The 19,090-nt window shown below is 37.8% G+C and overlaps 1 protein-coding gene across 1 annotated transcript in view; it reads right to left on the reverse strand.

Annotated features, from left to right (window-relative positions):
• Window positions 1-19,090, reverse strand: part of LOC121321880 (E3 ubiquitin-protein ligase MARCHF5) — a 65,244-nt gene that overhangs the window by 24,764 nt on the left and 21,390 nt on the right. The window contains exon 2 of the mRNA XM_041261198.1: window positions 9,078-9,280. Coding sequence (XP_041117132.1) covers window positions 9,078-9,280 — 203 coding nt within the window. The remainder of the gene's footprint in view (window positions 1-9,077; window positions 9,281-19,090) is intronic.

The following is a 19,090-nucleotide window of genomic DNA, read 5'->3' on the forward strand; positions in this document are numbered from 1 at the left end:
TCTAGACACTGCAATTTTTGCCCATTCTTCTTTACAAAATTGCTCAAGCTCTGTCAAGTTGGATGGGGACCTTTGGCGAACAGCAATTTTCAACTCTTTCCACATATTCTCAATTGGATTCAGGTCCAGGCTTTGACTGGGCCACTCCAGGACATTGACCTTTGTGTTTTTAAGCCACGCCAGTGTGGCTTTGGCTGTATGTTTGGGGTCATTGTCCTGCTGGAAGATGAATCTTCTCCCGTCCCAGGTCTCTTGCAGACTTCAGCAGGTTTTCCTCCAGGATTTCTCTGTACATTGCTGCATCCATTTTGCCCTCTATCTTCACGAGCTTTCCAGGCCCTGACGTAGAGAAGCATCCCCATAGCATGATGCTGCCACCACCATGCTTCACGGCAGGGATGGTGTTCTCAGGATGATGTGCGGTGTTAGGCTTCACCAAACATAGCGCTTAGTGTTGAGGACAAAACGCTCTATTTTGATCATCAGACCACAGAATCTTCTTCCACTTGGTCTCAAGAGTCTCCCACATGCCTTCTGGCAAACTCTAGCCAAGATTTGATATGAGTTTTTTTTCAACAATGGCTTTCTTTTTGCCACTCTCCCATAAATGGCAAGCTTTGTGAAGCACTCGGGCTATTGTTGCCATATGCACAGTGTCTCCCAGCTCAGCCGTGGAAGACTGTAACTCCTTTAGAGCTGCAATAGGCCTCTTGGTGGCCTCCCCGACTGGTGCTCTTCTCACCCGAATACTCAGTTTTTGAGGACAGCCTGTTCTAGACAGATTCAGTTGTGCCATATTCTCTCCATTTCTTAATAATGGACTTTACTGTGCTCCGGGGGATATTCAATGCCTTGGAAATGTTCTTATATCCTACCCGATTGGTGCTTTTGAAGAACCTTATTCCGGATTTGTTTTGAATGTTCATTTGTCTTCTTGATGTAGTTTTTGTTAAGAAATGTACTAACCAACTGTGGGACCTCCCAGAGACAGGTGTATTTAACCTGAAATCATGTGACACACCTTAATTGCACACAGGTGGACTCCATTCAACTAATTATGTGACTTCTAAAGACAATTAGTTGCACCAGAGCTTATTTAGGTGTGTCATAGCAAAGGGGGTGAATACTTATGCAATCAATTATTTTCTGTTTTATATTTATAATTAATTTATAACAATTTGTAGATTTTATTTTTCACTTTGACATTATGGACTTTTTTTTGTGTTGATCAGTGGCAAAAACTCCTAATTAAATCCATTTTGATTCCATGTTGTAATACAACAAAATGTGGAAAAGTCCAAGGGAGGTGAATACTTTTGAGAGCCACTGTAATCAGGATTTTTTCTGATATTAACTTTTATCTTACTTAACACCAGACTGCAAGTCTGCATTTCCATAAAGCAAAACATTTATCATCATGAGAAAATGGGACATGGGTCTTTACCTTCCCTTTCCATTTAACTAGGACAACAAGTTAGAAAGAATAATCTTCTCTGTGTCACCGTATCCTGTGCTGTACAAATGAATGAATGTAAACTAGCACCCATAAATTTTAAACATGAAGAAACAGGAGTCACAGAAGGTAATGCAAACAGGATGATCACACAGTTTAGACAGCGTGTCAATTCTCAGAGCTCAAGAAATGCAAGCGTCTAGAGAACAAATTCCGCAGATTGTTCCATTGTCCATGTGTTAATATCTTAATAGTTGTATGTAACACCTATTAATGGCTGGTAAGATGTAGGACTGAATATTAATATGTGCAGGTTAACGGAATACAGTTTGCCCTTGAAAGTCGAGTGGAAAGAAATAGCCACTAATGATTTGCAGAATCGTGATCAAGCACTACACAAGTTAATTGTTTTTTTTTTTTTTTTTTTTTTTTTTCTTTTTTTTCATAAAAAAGATACAGCCAGAAGTGAAGTCATACTTTATCATGAGAAACCCTTCAACTCCCACTGGGTTCCAGAATTAAAAGGATTCAAATAATGGCAGCTGTATTTTCTTTTAGAATTGTGCGCTTATTGATCATTCAAACAGACAAAAAAAAAAAAAAAAAAAAAAAAACTGGCCTGCTGGAAACAATTTTAACAGCATCTAAGAGAAAATGGGTAGGAACAATATTTTTCTTTTCTGTTAGATTTCTTAATGGTGTAGAAGAGTTTCACAAATAACAAACTATTTAATTTATCAAAATAGAGCATGTACTACAATCTTCAAATGGTATCTATTGACCACTGCAATACATTTTGGTCTTTCCTTAGATTGCTGCTACAGTCAGTCAGTCAGTCTGTCTGGCTCTCTCTCTCTAAAAAGAACTGTATCAAACCTTAAGTTCATTTAAGATGTTCAGTTGGGTTCATAAACAACTAGGATTATTAGGCTTTTCATGGTAAATTATTTAAAATTAAATACCTGTATTTACGAGAAGGTGGGTTCTACCTTCAAGCACTATTTTAATAAAATGTATTTTGTGATTTGTTTGTCAATGATTCTGGTTAGATTTTCATCTGCTTTCTAACATCTTAAGCAAAACAAAATCCAGGACAGCAGGAACTAGGTCAGATTAAATGGCAACAGAAAATAGCTCTGCCTTTTCTATTACAGCAACTAGATTCATTTTTAACCAGAAAAAAGTCCCACTGAGATTAAAATCATTTTTCAAGGGAGACCTCATCAAGAAGGTGGTATATAATCACGTGTAAAAAAAGAAACAAAATATATATGAACCACCAATACAAACAAGTTAACCAAATTACAAAAACAATGTAATAATGAGATCCCAGATACTTAATAAATAAAGAAGGATGTTAAAAGGGTTCTCAGCGCAGTATATGGACTCGCTATTCAAAATGACAAGACAGAACAGGGAAACTGCTCAGACCACACCATGCTGGCCATCACGGTACAGTAGCCGATCAACCTTCATTGCTTCTCAGCTGAATGGACTTCAGCAGCAGGTGGTGGACACAAAGCCTTCTTTTAGTACACACTGTAGCACAGTGTTTAAAACATGCTGCTCATCTCTGTAAACAATGTTCTACACTGTATCATAATCAACAACATTTCAATTCAGAATTAGGAGGGGACTCATACATAAAAGTAAGCAATCATTTTTTTCTGTGCTGCTGGTTCCCTTCATGCCTCATTTTATACATACAATTAAAAGATAATGAGAATACAGACCCAAGTTATTAAAATACATCTCTCTCTCATCAGTCCCTCCAAACGATAAATTAGCACATTCACTTTGCAGAAATATTACAATGTTATTATTAGCAATCTATTTTAATATATCATATTTTTCAAATCAGATAATCCTGGGTGACAATTATAGTTCAACCACTTCAGTAAAACTATACTCATACGGATTATTCCAAAAATGAATCCTAAAAATATGGATGTTTTTCAAAAATCAATCAGTGTACAACCACAACAAAGAAAGAAACAGGTGTCAGAAACATGTATCCCCTGGCAACTATGTATACAAATAACACATTACGGGTGTCAGTAATACAATAAAAGTGGGTCACCACCTAAAGTCCTTTCAATACTACCCGAGTCGGGTTTGTCACCCAGGTCAACCCTGCTTTATCAAAAGCAGTGTGAAATCGCGTAGCCGACCCACGTGACACGGGTTGGCTACGCGATTTCACACTGCTTTTGATAAAGCAGGGTTGACCTGGGTGACAAACGCTAGTACACAATGCGCGTATCAATGCCCCAGAAGCAACATGTTACGGACTCTTCCATCCAAGCTTCTCTGGATTGAACTGTCAGCCCAAATGTTGATTGTAGCAAATGTTTCTTCATCCCTGCTGCAATCTGGCTCATGGTTAGTCTCAAATCAACAAAAAATTTGGCTAAACAGAATCAACAGAAATGTTCCTTGCGGAACTTAAACCTTCATGCAGGCGTGGCCATTTGTTATTTCATCAGCTTACAAACGGCCGTCATGAATTCTGTCTCACTCAACCCAACACTCAATTTGTGAATCGTGAATGAAGTGTTTTGTTTGTTTTGTAACTGTCTGTATTTGTCTTTGCCAGACAGCTAATCCACACCCAGCGCTAAACCCGGACTGCAGTGCACTGCACCTGTATTTAAACAAACACCATTGTTAAATCACCACACCTGCACCTAGAGCACACACTTGGTTGGGTAGAGCCAGCATTATTATATCAGTGGTCAAGCTGACCAAGAAAGAAAATAAAAAATAATTGTTTGAACCATGAACTTTGTGTTTGTCGTTGTCTGGAACACCTGCATCACCCCTTCACCTACTCACTGTAACCCACGCGTTTACAGATGCACAATATTGGAAAGAAAGAAAAGTTATTTAACGAGACATAAAATTTAAATACATCTGTCATGAAGCTGTGTCAGAAGAACATTATATAATACTGCATGTAGCCCCTTAAAAATGGTTTGACTTTAATGCACTCACAACTGCACATTAGAGACACTCAAGATCCCTTTTTTTTTTTTTTTTAAACCCATATCCCCAGTTCTAGAGCACCATTTATGCAATTGTGATTTAAACTTTGTTGGGACATTCTTTAGCACAAAACTACTGACAGTATTAGAATCCGTGGATAGTGTATTGAGGAACCAGTCCATTTGTACTTGTTGGCAGGGAAATTGGGGTTAATTAGAAATTGGCAGGGATGGGGTTAATTTCCCCTACCTGCCTGGGTTTATTATGTTCAGGTGGCTGCGGTTAATAAGTTGATTAAATTATTAACTTAATTAACGATCAATCGGTGCCCAGCCACCTGACATAAAAGGAGGCCTCTACTTCTCATTTGGGAGGAGGGAGCTGAGGAAGCAGGTTGGTGTTTTTTTGGTTTGTTGGTTTTGTGAATTCTACATCCAGTGAAGGCATTGCCCAGCCTGGAAATCTTTATTTTGTAAGTTTTGCTTTTGGTCTTGCTTTATTTGTGTTTCAATCCCTTTGTTTTGGCCCTTGTGCCCTTTTATTTATGTGTTTATTTATAATAAGTATATTTTTTTGAACTGCAGTCTGTCTCTGGGCCTCTATCCACTCGCCAGCCTGCCACAGTACTGTTCATTTTTACATGGTGGGTTTAGGTCTTGGTGATCTATTTTTCATGATGCCGGTAACTGTAACATTGTATTTACTGCAGTAGCAGGTGATGTATGTTTCTGTTTATCTTGGTATATGACAGCTCTATTATGGCTTGACGTGTGTCTTCCCGCACTAGCACAATTTCCTCTCTGCGTCACTGCAGGCAGGCAATTAACCAAACCATGATGCAAGACTATGACTTCTAATGATATGTCTTAGAAAGGGGGCTACCAGTTAGCTGTATCATTGAAGAGACATATTGTAAGCCACGCATTTGATGCCACTGAGCTAGTATTTTTACTTGCTCAGATGGAGTTTTATCTGGCCCAATATATACAGTGCCTATAGAAAGTCTTGGTGGTGCCATACACCTTCCACTTCTTAATCGTCTTTACCATGCTCCAAGGGATATTCAAAGCCTTTGATATTTTTTTTTATACCCATCCCCTGATCTGTGCCTTTCAACAACTTTGTCCTGGAGTTCTTATGAAAGCACCGTGGCGCTCATGGTTGAGTGTTTGCTTTGAAATGCACTACCCAGCAGAGGCAACCTACAGGAACTACCGAATTTATCCTAAAATCATGTGAATCACTACAATTTAAAACGCAGGTGGAGGACACTTAAATTGGTGTGTAATTTTTTTTTGGTGATTGGTTACACCTGTGCTAATTTAGGATTGCTATTACAAGGGGGGTGGACACTTATCCAACCAAGCTATTTCAGTTTTTATTTTTAATTAATTTTTAACAAATTTCTAAAAAAAATTTTCACTTGGAAGTTGTGGGGTAGGATGTGTAGATAAATGGGGGAAAAAAAACAAAAAAAAACAAATGCATTTTAATTCCAGGCTATAAGGCAACAAAAGGTGAAATTTTTGAAAGGGGGTGTAGACTTTCTATAGGCACTGTGTGTGTGTGTGTGTGTGTGTGTATGTATGTGTATATATATATATGTATATATATATATATATATATATATATATATATATATATATATATATGTTTTAACATGATGGTTTTTATTTTCAGTATGTTGTGTACGGTAACCGAAAGACCATGTCTCTCAAAAGAAAGAAAAAATTGGCTAAGCAAAGCCTTTCAATATACCTTATTTCAGCCATTTTAACACGCACACACTTGTGCACTTGTCATAGAACAAAAATACTGTATTTAAAATTTGAAAACGTAAGTGTACAAATATTACTCATTTTTTCACAAGCAAACCCCGCACTTCGGTACACTGTCTCAGACTGACTGTACAACAAATATGACGTGTGGCAGGAAAGTTTGGATTAGTACAACTGCAAATCATTTTTTCAGCTTTGGCACACTTGGCTATTTTTGTGGGTCATGAAACGGAAGCCATGTGCACTTCATATATTATAATAGTGTCAAGTAACATTACATTTTTCAAAGCTTTCAAAACATATTGCATCCTTGTTGGTTGGTCAAATCCATCTCATGCTCATGTCCATCATGTGGACTGGTCTGATCTGAAAAGAACACTTTCGACACCTTTACATGTTAACAAAGACAGCAGTATTAGAGCAGTTGTGTCAGTTTAAGGAGATGCAAATTGCAAGCCAAGCAGCCAGCATTCCAATAGCAGTACACTGTTACTACAGGAAGCTTTATAAAAGATAGTATCCCCTGTTCGTAAATAACTACACTCAGAAGATCGGTTTTTCATGTAAACACAGACGTGATGAAGACATTCGCTGAAAGGCAGTTACATAACTGGTGAAAAATAAAGATTGCACTAGAATCCTAGTTATAGTGAGGCATTGGTTTCTCCAGGAGGGATGTGCTGAAATCCCAGGATTTTATATATTAATTTAATCAAATTGCAACAAAGCATTGGTTTTTAATAAAAAATAATAAAAAAGATAAATAAAAATAATGCTATGCAGTAGAACCTCGGAGTTACGAACACCTTGGGAATGGCGGTTGTTCCCAAGTCTGAAATGTCTAACTCTGAAAACTGAATTTTCAGTGGTTTTATTAATTACCCGTTATCTATGCCCTCAATCTGGCGAATAAACAAGGATACAGTACAGTAATACAATACTCTGTTATGGTTCTAAAGTCTTTAAAAAAAAGTATTAAATGGAAAAAGACCATATTTAAGATACAACTGAAATCATATCTAGCAAAAACACAGATTTAAACATCCATGAAACCCTGGGTTAATGTAATGCTTGTTTTTAAACAAAATGCATTCGTGCAGCTGGGGGACCTGTGCTTTGTATATAGCTGACCAAAACATTTCAAAATGTGTAAGAGTTGCCAAAAGTTAAAGTGATCAGTCTATTAAGCTGTGATATCTACTGAAGTTCTAAAAATTGGGTGCTAACAAATAAATTGACTCTTCTTTTTATTCATGTTGCTACTTCCTTGTAAAAGAAAAACAAGTCACAAAGAATGTGTTCATTGCTAAAGGAGAATGAAGTGAAAACCCTGCACTGCGCTACAGTAAATGCATTAAAGCTCACATGACAATAACATCAGGAACTAGAGGCTGTGTTAAAAGACTATGCTTCTGTTTGTGTGGTACATATCCCACCCTTTAAAGAAAATGCGATCACACCCTGTTTGCACTGGAAATACAGAATTAAGTAGCTTAAAAGAACGCACTTCTGCAGGTATAATACAACACACTGTAGGTAAAAAAAAAAAAAAAGAGTCTTTAAAAGAGATCAGTCAGAGACTCCATTACCAGGTTTTAAGCATGCGGATGGTTTAGTTAAAAAAAAAAAAAAAAAAAAACCCTCCCTTTTGTATATCCCGTTCCCAGGAATTGAAACAGATTGCTGTTCTTGCACAGCATGAGTGTATCACAGTGAGTGTATATGAATCTCTAACCTTATTATAAAACAGTAAACAGAAAATGCTTCCCAGGCCTATCCAATTTGAGTCGTCACTGCTTTCCCATGTGCCAAACCCTCTACCAATACAATTGCAAACCATCAACTTGTTTCACAGTTACCGAATGTAAAAAAAACAAAACACTGGACATGAAGAATGACAAAAACAGAAAGTTGGGTTAAACACATATAGATTTTGTAGTGATGATTATATAGTGTGTTAAAAGATTAAACACTGTCATTTCAGAGAGTATAATTGGCTGGCAACCTTACACCTGCTTCAAACAGCAAGCAAGCCTGGGGTGAATGTCCTACATATTGACTTGAGGTAAAACAAAAAAATATATATAGATCAGCAGTTGGCCATGGTATCATTGTTCAACGGTTAGGATTTATAAACTATTGTGAGAGCTTATTATTTTATTTAGGGTTTGCGTGCCAGTTCACTTTGCTAATCTAACCATGCTATGAAGGGAAAGGGGTTGACTATTCTGGGACAGACTGATTTATTTAAACCTATTAAGAGATTGTTATAAATATATATAGCACTGTGATGATGAAGAAGTTCACCAGGTCACCCTAGAGGAATGCTCGGTGAGAAATGTCCTACCAGACCTACTTCATAATAGCTGCACTCTTCAGGGAACTTTAATACGTATGGCTTGTTTCAATCTACTTTGAAGCAGCTTAATTATTCTAGGCCATATCTCATACTCTACATAATATAACACACATTCTAACATGAAGCTTTAAGTGTAAATAACTCAAGAATTGCATCATTTAAAACACTTAAGAAACCAAATTAAAGGACTGATAAAAAGTTTCTATAAATTTTAAAGCAACCCGTTCCCTTATTATTGTGCCAAAGGGAGTATATCTGTAATAGGAGTATTTTAAGGTATCAGTGGCAGTTTATGCTTTCAAAGATTTCTCCAATATATTTTTTTCTCCAAGCAAAAGAACAAAAAGATATTCAGGAAAAAGATGGGTGGACTAAAGATGATGTTACTAATCCCAACAAGAGTTAAGGAAATGTACAGTGTTTTAAATCCTTGGTAGACTGATATTACAAGTTCACTTTTTCAATAAACACTAGTTTGCCCCAAGTGATCTTCTGCTCTTACCTAGTTTTGGGAACATTATGAGGTATTCTGCATTGCACTGCGGGCAGGCCACTCTGGCAGTACTGTTGCCTCTCTGTTTCTCATCAACCCAGCGTTGCAGACAGGCCTGATGAACCCATTTCGTGGATCCTCTGCACCTACATGGCCTCACCCACTCAGCTGTGCGGTCATCTTCATCTGTTGCAAAGCACACCCAACAACTCCTGAAGGGGAAAAATAGACAATGATTAAAAGCAAGCCCTGCTGAAAAGGCAAAACATATAGAAAACAAGGAATGACAGGAATCAAGGACAAGGACAAGAGAAGTGGCAATGGCATTCCACCAGTTATTTTATTTATAGGAACCTGCCTTCTCACTGCATTGAAACTGTTATTTGTTTGAAAGGAGGACCAACCAAGTACTGAGGCTGTTCCTAATAAAGCGCCCAGGCTCTACCACAACAACTAAAGTTTTAAGCAAGACGCAGCTTGTAATAAGATTAGGAACTGAGATTTAGATGCATACAAACAATTCAACTCCACCAAAGAGTCCAAGTTAAATATACAACAACATTTTATGAACTGTAAGGCACAGCACCTGAACGAATGCAACACAAATGCAAACTACTTGCATCTGTTCACATGATCTTGGGTTACTAATGGAAATACTGGTAAAGCCTTAAGGCCGGTAAAACCCCATTATCTACTACAGTTTCATTAGAAATAATTTGGCAGTACAGCCATCACACCACATTTTCCTTTTCAATAGAGCACCCAGTGGGGCAAAGTATTAAAATAAATTCCCAAAGTATTAAAATGTATACATTTTAAACTATATAAAACCAGTAATGTATGCAGTTGTAAATAATTTTAAAACTAAGATATAATAGCACATTTTACATAATTGTTTTGTATTTTAGCTAGCAGTCCTGTACAAAAACAACAAGCCTGTTAATCACCACTTCAAGTTTATACAGGGCACACCTGGCGATTACTGTACAAAACAAAGGACTATTTTGTAACCTCACTTTATTTTTACAGTGCAAATATACAGTAGCTTGTACTTTACAAAACAAACAAAAAAAAGGCTATTGTAACACTGCTGAAAAACAAGAACTTCCATTTTTACAGTGCATTATATTAATGCTACAGTACCCGTCCACAGATCTCACAAAGTCACGAATACAAATCGGTTCCAAAGGACATCATAATGTACAGTCAAACGTCTGAGAAAAGGCAATCTGACTGAGAAGAGGTCTGAGATTTACATTTACCCTGGAGTTTCCAGTACAGTATTTTCATTTAAGTCATGCAGTGAGTGTTCAGTTTAATTGACGGTTAGAGATTTCCTGATGCTGACCCCTGTAAAACAGGATGTGTACTGAGACCGCCAGAATGAATATCACTCAAACAAAACAAGTCCTTGACTTCAAAACCAGGTTGCAGAGTTGCAACTAAATCCCCTTATCAGCAAGCTTGCACACACCAACACTCAGAATGAGACGGCAGATTATACAAACTACATACATTTACATTTATATCCAATTGTAGCTTGTGCTTTTTAAAAAGAGCATGAAATACAGTAACCTTCTATGATAAAGGCAAGAAAGTTAAGGTTAAAAAAAAAAAAAAAGAAAAAACAGGCTTAGAAATGCTTATCACAAATCTAATTTTTACAGACTACTTGGGGCTCAAAGCATGCTAATTTTCATAGGCATCCAGAATTATATGCATTGTCAGAGGTGCTTAATGTCAGGTCTATAACATGTATCCCAAACCATACCTGAATACAGTAGAGGTAGGCTATAGCGTTTTGAGATGTTGGCTAATCCAAGGCTGCCTGTTAAAATCCTTATATAGGTGAAAACTGTGTTAAAATTGAATATTATCATAACAGAAGGCCACAGTTTCTTATCAAATACACAATATTCATATTGGTCGCAAATTCAGGGTGAAAGTAAGCAGTACACCTGACCTGGCATTCGGCAACCTGCTCAGCTTAACTGCATGCCACGGCAAACAACTTTTTCCTATGTGCAAAACTCACAGGCCTGCACTGCAAACTAGTTCAGAACAATTTAACACAAATTGTTAGTTCAGTTTAAATCAGTTGGATGACTAGGATCCCTCCACAGGTTCCATTTCCTCAATATTACCATACCCTGGGAGATGACAGTGCACATTACTGGAATTTCAAGCAGGTAACTAACCTCTGAATTTAAATATGGTTAAATATGGTTTGTCATGGGTGAAGGGCCCTCTGCTTTTACACAGCTATACTGCAGTACAGCCTCTGCTTTCATTAAACTGATAGCAAGGTGAGGACCTCACTGTCATTCAGCTGTCACAGTAATAGAAAGGTCTGTTTGGCTGAGAGCTCAGTATTGTTCAGGAACTGTGTTTAAAGTATATCAAGATTTTATGAATTCTGTGTTGTCTGTGGAAGATTAAAGATGCTTGTGGCTGTATTATTGATACTCCAAGGACATGGTAACATTGTAATGTAATCTTCAGAAGCACTTACGAGAAAGGAGCTTCAAAATCTTTACCAGGAAAGTCAGCAAAACAAAAACAGCCTCATAAAAGGCTTGTTTCTTATATGAAGAACAATTTTCTGCTTTGCTTCCATGGCCTAATTGGTGTAACTGTTAGAAGTAAAACTTTGAGATGACAGTCTGGCATCAGCATCTGACTACCTATTCTTTTGATGGAAGGAGGCAGGAGCAACATTTTAAACAACAGGATTAAACATTATTTAAAGTGGAAAAAAGTAATTACAAATATTAATAAAAACTCCAGGTTTCATTCTAATACAATTAAAAGCCATTCTATACTATTAAGGAAAATAAGTTAGATTTACCATATGCTTTTATCCACCAGGAACTTAGGCTGGGCTTTACAACAATCATACCATTATGATTTATTAAAGACACATTGGCTGTTATCCCTGGAAGATAACACTTCACTCCTACTCAAGCACTATAGAAAAAAAGAGCAGGAAGTCCTATCAAGATCTAGCATCTTTGGCAAGAGGAGTCAAAATAGTTTTTTTTTTTTCTTTTTCTTTTTTAAATCGATTAAATCTAGTTTTCAGTATTAAAAGGGTGCCATATTGGGGGTCACGTGATGCAGCCGACCAAGAAGGGCACGTTTCTGTGAGCTCCGTTGCTGGGGTTCCCTATCTGATTAAATTCTATGATTACACTTGACACCCACTGTTTAAATACTGTAATATAACACTTGATTTGCTTAAACCATCATGGCGTACTGCAATTTGCAAAGTAAAAGATTTTTGGCAAAAAATAATTCTCGTTCTCCGGTGCAGGTACAGGCCACATCATGTCCACAGAAACTCATCATGTCCACTGAACAGGAACCATCAATAACACTACAAACATTGTGGAAGGCACTTAAAGTAAAGCAGATTTATTTTAACATATTGACACCAAAACAGCGGTCATACAAATGAAACTAACAAACATACAAAGCTCGATCTGAACTCTGGCTGAACAGGTAGCGGAGGATGAAAACTGAGTGAGCGCCAATGAAGATAGCTTACAAGATGCTGCAGATCGTATCAAAACAGCTGGAGAAAGAAATGTCATTTCTTAAAAGACAAAACCCAAGATCTGGAAAACAGAAGCAGAAGATCCAACATTCGCCTGGTCGGGCTTCCAGAAGGCTCAGTGGGGACAGACACAGTAGGATTTCTTGCCCAAATGATATCACAGCTAACAGGGCAAGAGCACTTTAAAGATCCCCTCATTATAGAAAGAGCACACCGCTCCTCGGTGCCCAAGCCAGTGAATGTGGATAGACCGAGGCCCATCATTATGAAACATTTACATTTCAGAGACAAAGAGAGGATCCTCCGATTAGCCAGAGACAACGTAAAGTTACTACAATGGCAAGAGGATTTCTCTTTTTCCGGATTTCAACAGTGAACTTCAAAATAAACGCATAGAGTTTGATTAAGTTAAAAGGAAGGTTAACAAATGGTGTGAAATATGTACTGATGTATCCGGCTAAACTCAGGGTGGAGTACAGAGAGATTCTTCACTTCACCACATGAAGCTGAAAGCTTTGTTCAGGATATGGAAAAGAACTGAGAACCTGAGGGTGAATAACCGAAGATATTTTCATGGCCGTTGGCTTTTTTGCGTAGCAGACCTCTGGACTCAGCTAGGTTATCATGAGCAGCAGATAAGTAACCAATGACAAGAGACACTTATGGTGTTATACCTTTTTACTTTATTTAATTATCCTTCCAAATAGTTATTGAATATATTTAGATTCTTGGTTAGTCATTTTTTTTATTTTAGTGTATTTATTTAATTTATTTTTTCTCTATTTGCCATATAGGTTTATGAACTAGACAAAGTAGTCTACACCACTGATTTATATGGACCTAATTTTGATGATCCGAAATTTTCTAAGGATATGATAATGCGAACAGCTGTAACACAGGGTCAGTGCCAGACAGCTGGGGACTATAACTTAGTCCTGAATCCCATACTTGACAAGTCATCACCTAAATCATTGGCGCTTACCACAGCTGCTATACAAAAATAAATTATTTAACGTTCATACTTTTACAGTAAAACATTTCATACATTTTACGTTAAACATGTTATTTTATTTTTTTTACAAAACGATCCTTTAAAACTATGATATTGCTTACTTAGTATTATCATTTTCATTATTATTTTTATTTTCCTTAACTATTACCAGTAAAGACTGAATTAGCATTGATCCTTCTACTGGAAGATTACCAAACATATGGCTATAAAAAACCCTTGTTCCACATGTATAGCAGCGGCAACTTCATTAAGGGAAGCACCCTAATCTAAATAAAGCAATACACCATCGTATATCAAATAAACCAAGGCTCCATCGCCAGTAGAATAACAAACACAATTATATTCAAAATAACAGGCAATTCAATATTACAGAGAGGGTCTCACCCTCACACTCCCCCAGGGCATGACGTTAAGGTCATGAAGTGCAAGGCAATGTTGCTTTCATTGGGTGTGAAGATTCAGGGGTACCAAGGCAAAACATAAATCCAACCCAAGGGCACCATTCATAAAACAACAAAAAAGAAACACAGAGAGCCTATTATGTTGATGAAATTTTAATTAAAACAAAACCCAAATCAATGTTTTCTAAGTGATTCACACAGTAATTGTTACAAAAATAAAATAGGTCACTTTTCCATTGTAAGAATAAAATGGTTTAATTATTTAAAAACTTAACTTTCATAATGAACAAATACAAAAGAATAATTTGATAAAAATAAATATTTAGGGTATTTTTTTCTGAACTTGGTCATACACCACTGACGAACACATAGATTAGACTAGAGGCTTAGATACAGTGCTACAACAGCACAAAAGTGATGTAAGTGAAGGGAAATTAAAATAATAATAAAAAAAAAAAAAAATAGATTTTCAGGCACATTTTCCAAGTTGCTCCCGCATATCTGCAGCTTTTAGTGCTGGGAAAATCCTGCAGAGAGATTAAGACACCAAGCTACTCTGTTTTTCACCAAATTTAGAAAGCCTTTAAAACTACAACAATCTAGAAGGGTGTGGGTGTCAGTGATGAACTATGAGCCGCATTCTGAGTAGTTCTGGTTGAAAGAAATAAATAAAAGTAGTGCTAGATATTTTAAGTACCACAAGACTACTCTCTCGTACGTGATTCTCAGCCGCTTTCTTTAAGCAGTCTAGAAAATTTAGTACACTGCTGTATAAGTAAACAGTTTTGAAAAAAACTATATTAAAAGTCTAACTAGGTGTTGTTTTGCAAGCGGTGAGTTTCGCTTTAACTCTTTAACCAACTCACCAGTTACGCACATATTACTCAGGCACTATAAAAGCCACCTACCTGGTTCATGGCTTGCTTGAAAAAAGGACAGACTCAGGGCTTTCTAAAGACATATTCAGTGAGTTAACTTCTGCCTGCAGTTAAGGCTCTCATCATGTGACAGAGTTCACAACGTAAGTTTCCTTTAAGTATTGCTCCATCATTGTGGCAGCTAGACTGAAAGTGGTGGTATTGCTGGAAAGCTTAGAAGCTCAGCCAAACATGATTTTTTTGGAAAAACTTTTTTTTAACATATATTCTCATCTCTACCATGTAAAGTATGCCTGATCACAGTTGTTAGGTCTCCTGAAAGCAGCTTATTTTAAAGCTACACCAATGTGAACGATAACACCAAATTACAAAACAGCAAGACACTGAAATATCTATATAAACTAACAATTAGAAATGAATGGGTTAGAATGTGTATTGCACTGTTGCATTTTAAAGTATTGCAATTTTAAGCCCATTCTGTGACAATTCAATTGCAATCTGTCTAATCTCTTTCTGCAGTACTGTACTTGACAACTGTAAGTTCACTACTATTACTATTATCAGGGGTGAATTGTAAATAGGTAAATCCTAGAACATTTCACTGCCGCTTTAGACAGCTTTTCTTTCTTCTTTCTTTTTAAATGTCTGCGAGTTGGCATAGGGATCACAGACGGAAGAATCTGCTAGTGAACATGTGCGATTGAAAATTGCTGGAAGCGCAGTCATATTGAGCTCAGTCTAACAGCATCCCTCCCTCTGTTTGCCTGTCATTACCCAATAATACAGTACATCTTTCTCGTGGGGCCGACGCGCTGGGTGTCCTGGGCCCCTTCCCCCACTCAAAGGGGGAACCGCTTTGTCCTGGTTGCCAAGGACTACTTTTCAAAGTGGCCCGAGGCGTATACCCTGCCCAACCAGGAAGCAGAGACAGTGGCGGACGCAGTGCTGGAGAGTTTTGTCTGTTGGTTCGGGGTTCCCCTGGAGCTCTACTCTGACCAAGGGCAGAATTTCGAGTCCTGAGAAACCGGCTGGGAAACCGCAAGACCCGGACCACCCCGTGCCATCCCTAAATCGATGGGTTGGTGGAGCGGTTTAACTGGATCTTGGCAACCCAGCTGGCCATCACGATCACCACACACCAGCTCGACTGGGACTTGCAGCTGCCCCTGGTCCTGTTGGCGTGTCGCTCAGCTGTGCAGGAGTCCACCAGCTGCACCCTGTATCTTCTGATGCTAAGTCGGTAGCTGCGGACCCTGGCAGCATTGGTGTTCGGCCAATCACCCGACAGGAATATGCTCAGCGGCTCCAAGACCAGCTCGACCTTGCCCACAAGTTTGCCTGAGATCAGCTTCAGGTAGCAGGCCACCGCCAGAAGAGCAACTATGACACTAGGGCAAAAGGAAGGCCGTTTCAAGCTGTCGAGCTGGTCTGGGTGTACAACCCGCAGCGCAAGCGCAGTCGCTGCCCCGGACTGGACGGTGCTTGGGTAGGGCCATGCTGGAGCCACTAGGAGAAAGTGGTCCTGCACCAGGATCGACTTGCCCCCTACCGAGGGCTAGCCGGGGGAACATCCCTGCTCACAGAGACACTGGTGGCGCAGCCTCGCGGATCGCTCCCTGGAGCAAAGCCATCAGTGTGACCCGTTAGTCCAACAGCTACCTCACCTGGAGCAATTGGACCAAGGCGGAGACCAGGGGTCGTACAGAGAAGGAGAACAAAGCGAAGACAGAAAAAGCTAGACAGAGAAAGAGCTACACAGAGAAGAGAAAGCTGACTTGTAGAAGTGCGAGCTGTGGCTGACAGCAGCTTTGTTAAAGTGACTATTAAGGCTAAAACAAATAAAAGGTTCAGCCTTGAAATCTTGTCTTGCGTCCTACTTGACACTGCTACAATACATTATGATAAGGATTAATTTTCTCGCAGGACGAGACAAGACAAGACAGAATTAAATTGAATTGGAACACAACGGGCCAGTTGATGCCGAGCAAGCTTGTGAATAGGTTATAGATAAGATGTGCTGGTGCTGAGGGGCGGGCTTCCAGGTAACTTTTGCCGTAAGTTTTTTTTTTATTTTTTATTTGAGACTCATTGCGGCAAGCAGCTTGAGCACTGCGGAAATTGCTGCCGGTGCCATCGGTTATTTCGCACCCTGCCTCCCCCAATGCATCAGATTTTAGTTTATGCAGAAGCATACATAACTACCTGCACTTTTAGAGAATCAGATCCACAGGGACATTTTCTAACAATAAAAATAAAGCTGTCCTCATGTAAAGCTCACCCCCTGGAGAGGAAACTATATGCTAGATTGCTGGCCATTTTCACAGTAACTATTTCTAGATCTATATTTATGCAATGCTCCCTTTGATGTCCTTGCACAGTAAAATGAATACAAGGCAATGAATGTCTTCACTATCAGGATTCACAGCCATAAGACTACTCCAGGATTTTAAATGGATTTAAAATCCATGAGAGTTGAAATCTAGCACTTTTGTGAACAAACTGAAAGCACAATGAGCAGTAATCAATAGATAGTCTACAGTACATGTAACTCGGAGCACACTGTACACAACACTACAGGCATCTCTCACAATGTGGAACGTACTGTGTTCACTGAGATTAATGTTACAAGCAGGCTTCCTGTAACAATAGAAAATTGTTTATTTGTCCTTTTCTCTCTGATAAAGTAAGTGGTGCATCCAAATGGTTTAAAATTTTACCTGTCGCAGTCCGCTAAACTAGTTATTCTTAGACCCTGCAAGACAATGATCTAATAATGCTTCATCAGTTTTCTAGGGCAGCTTCCACAAAATCACAAGAGTACAAACATACATCAGTCGCTGCTATGATCGCTGCAGCCGAGCAGGAATCTTTCAACCTCCTCACTGCTGCAATAAGAATCAAATCTCTTAAATACCCACCCCCCCTTTATATTTCCGTATATGGAGCCTTTATAATTTTGGAATGTCAGAAGCAGAACGATGCACATATAGGCCAAGAATAGGAAATTATACTATGGAAGATGGCATTGTAAAAAATATATTTGCATTATTTAAAAAAAAAAAAAAAAAAAAACTTAAAAAGAAACCCAAACTCTACTAAAAGTAGCTTACTTCATTAAATTACAACCCATTTACATCTAGTTATGTGAAATGCCCATCTAAAAGGAAGACAAATGCTTGGTATCACATTTCAATGAGCGCAACATTGCCTGCTGATGTTGCTGCTGTACATCTATTATGCAGGGTTGCAAGCTGTGCTTGTATAAGAAATAGCTGCTTTTTAATAATATTATTTCAATTAGTTTGTCAAATGTCTTTTGTATTGACAAAATACTTTTTTTTGTCTAATTCAATTCCTTTTAATACAAATAGTAATGTAGGCCTACCTCTTGATTGAATATTTAAAGTTAAGGATGAAGCGTCTGCTTTTTAAAATACATAATTCACTATACAATTAACTTTAGAATGCTTCTTTTATTGTCGCCATGCAAGCTTGACCTCAATTAAAAGTCTCGACAGGGCTGCATAGTTAATTCTTTACCAACATAAAAGGAAAATGTACACACTAAATGTCACTGGGTGATGTGTTACTGAAAGCCAAAGGAAATCTGAAACCAAGTCTAAATTTTATCTAATGTTGACAGGGATTTTTATCTTTGTGAACTAAGAATAAAATGTCTGTACAACAACGTCTAATAAAAAAAAAAAAAAAGACAATAATGATACAAAACATTTTATATCTTCACATTTGTATTTCTGTAATTTGTATTTTTGATCCACGGTATTGTTTCATCCATATTGTCTTCAGTAGAGACAATATTTCAAAAAGAACAAAACAAAGTTTTAAAAAAGATAAAGTGCAGACATAATCAAAGCAATCTATCTAAAGTTTTACAATGCATTAGGCTCAGATTTTTTCCATCATTCTACAATAGTAAGTTTTGAGCTGAACCATGATGTCTGAATGGAAACATCTACCTTGCTGGATAAAGTGGAGAATAAAAGGTTAGCTTATTTAATAATAATAATAATAATAATAATAATAATAATAATAATAATAATAATAATAATAATAATAATAATATCTGGCATATGCAGTCATTTTTCAGCCATTATAACAAAATCATTTTATTGTACAGTAAATCCAGGATATTACTGCATGTGGCACGTGAAATG

This window comes from Polyodon spathula, chromosome 10 (assembly GCF_017654505.1).
Source record: "Polyodon spathula isolate WHYD16114869_AA chromosome 10, ASM1765450v1, whole genome shotgun sequence".
Lineage (NCBI taxonomy): Eukaryota > Metazoa > Chordata > Actinopteri > Acipenseriformes > Polyodontidae > Polyodon > Polyodon spathula.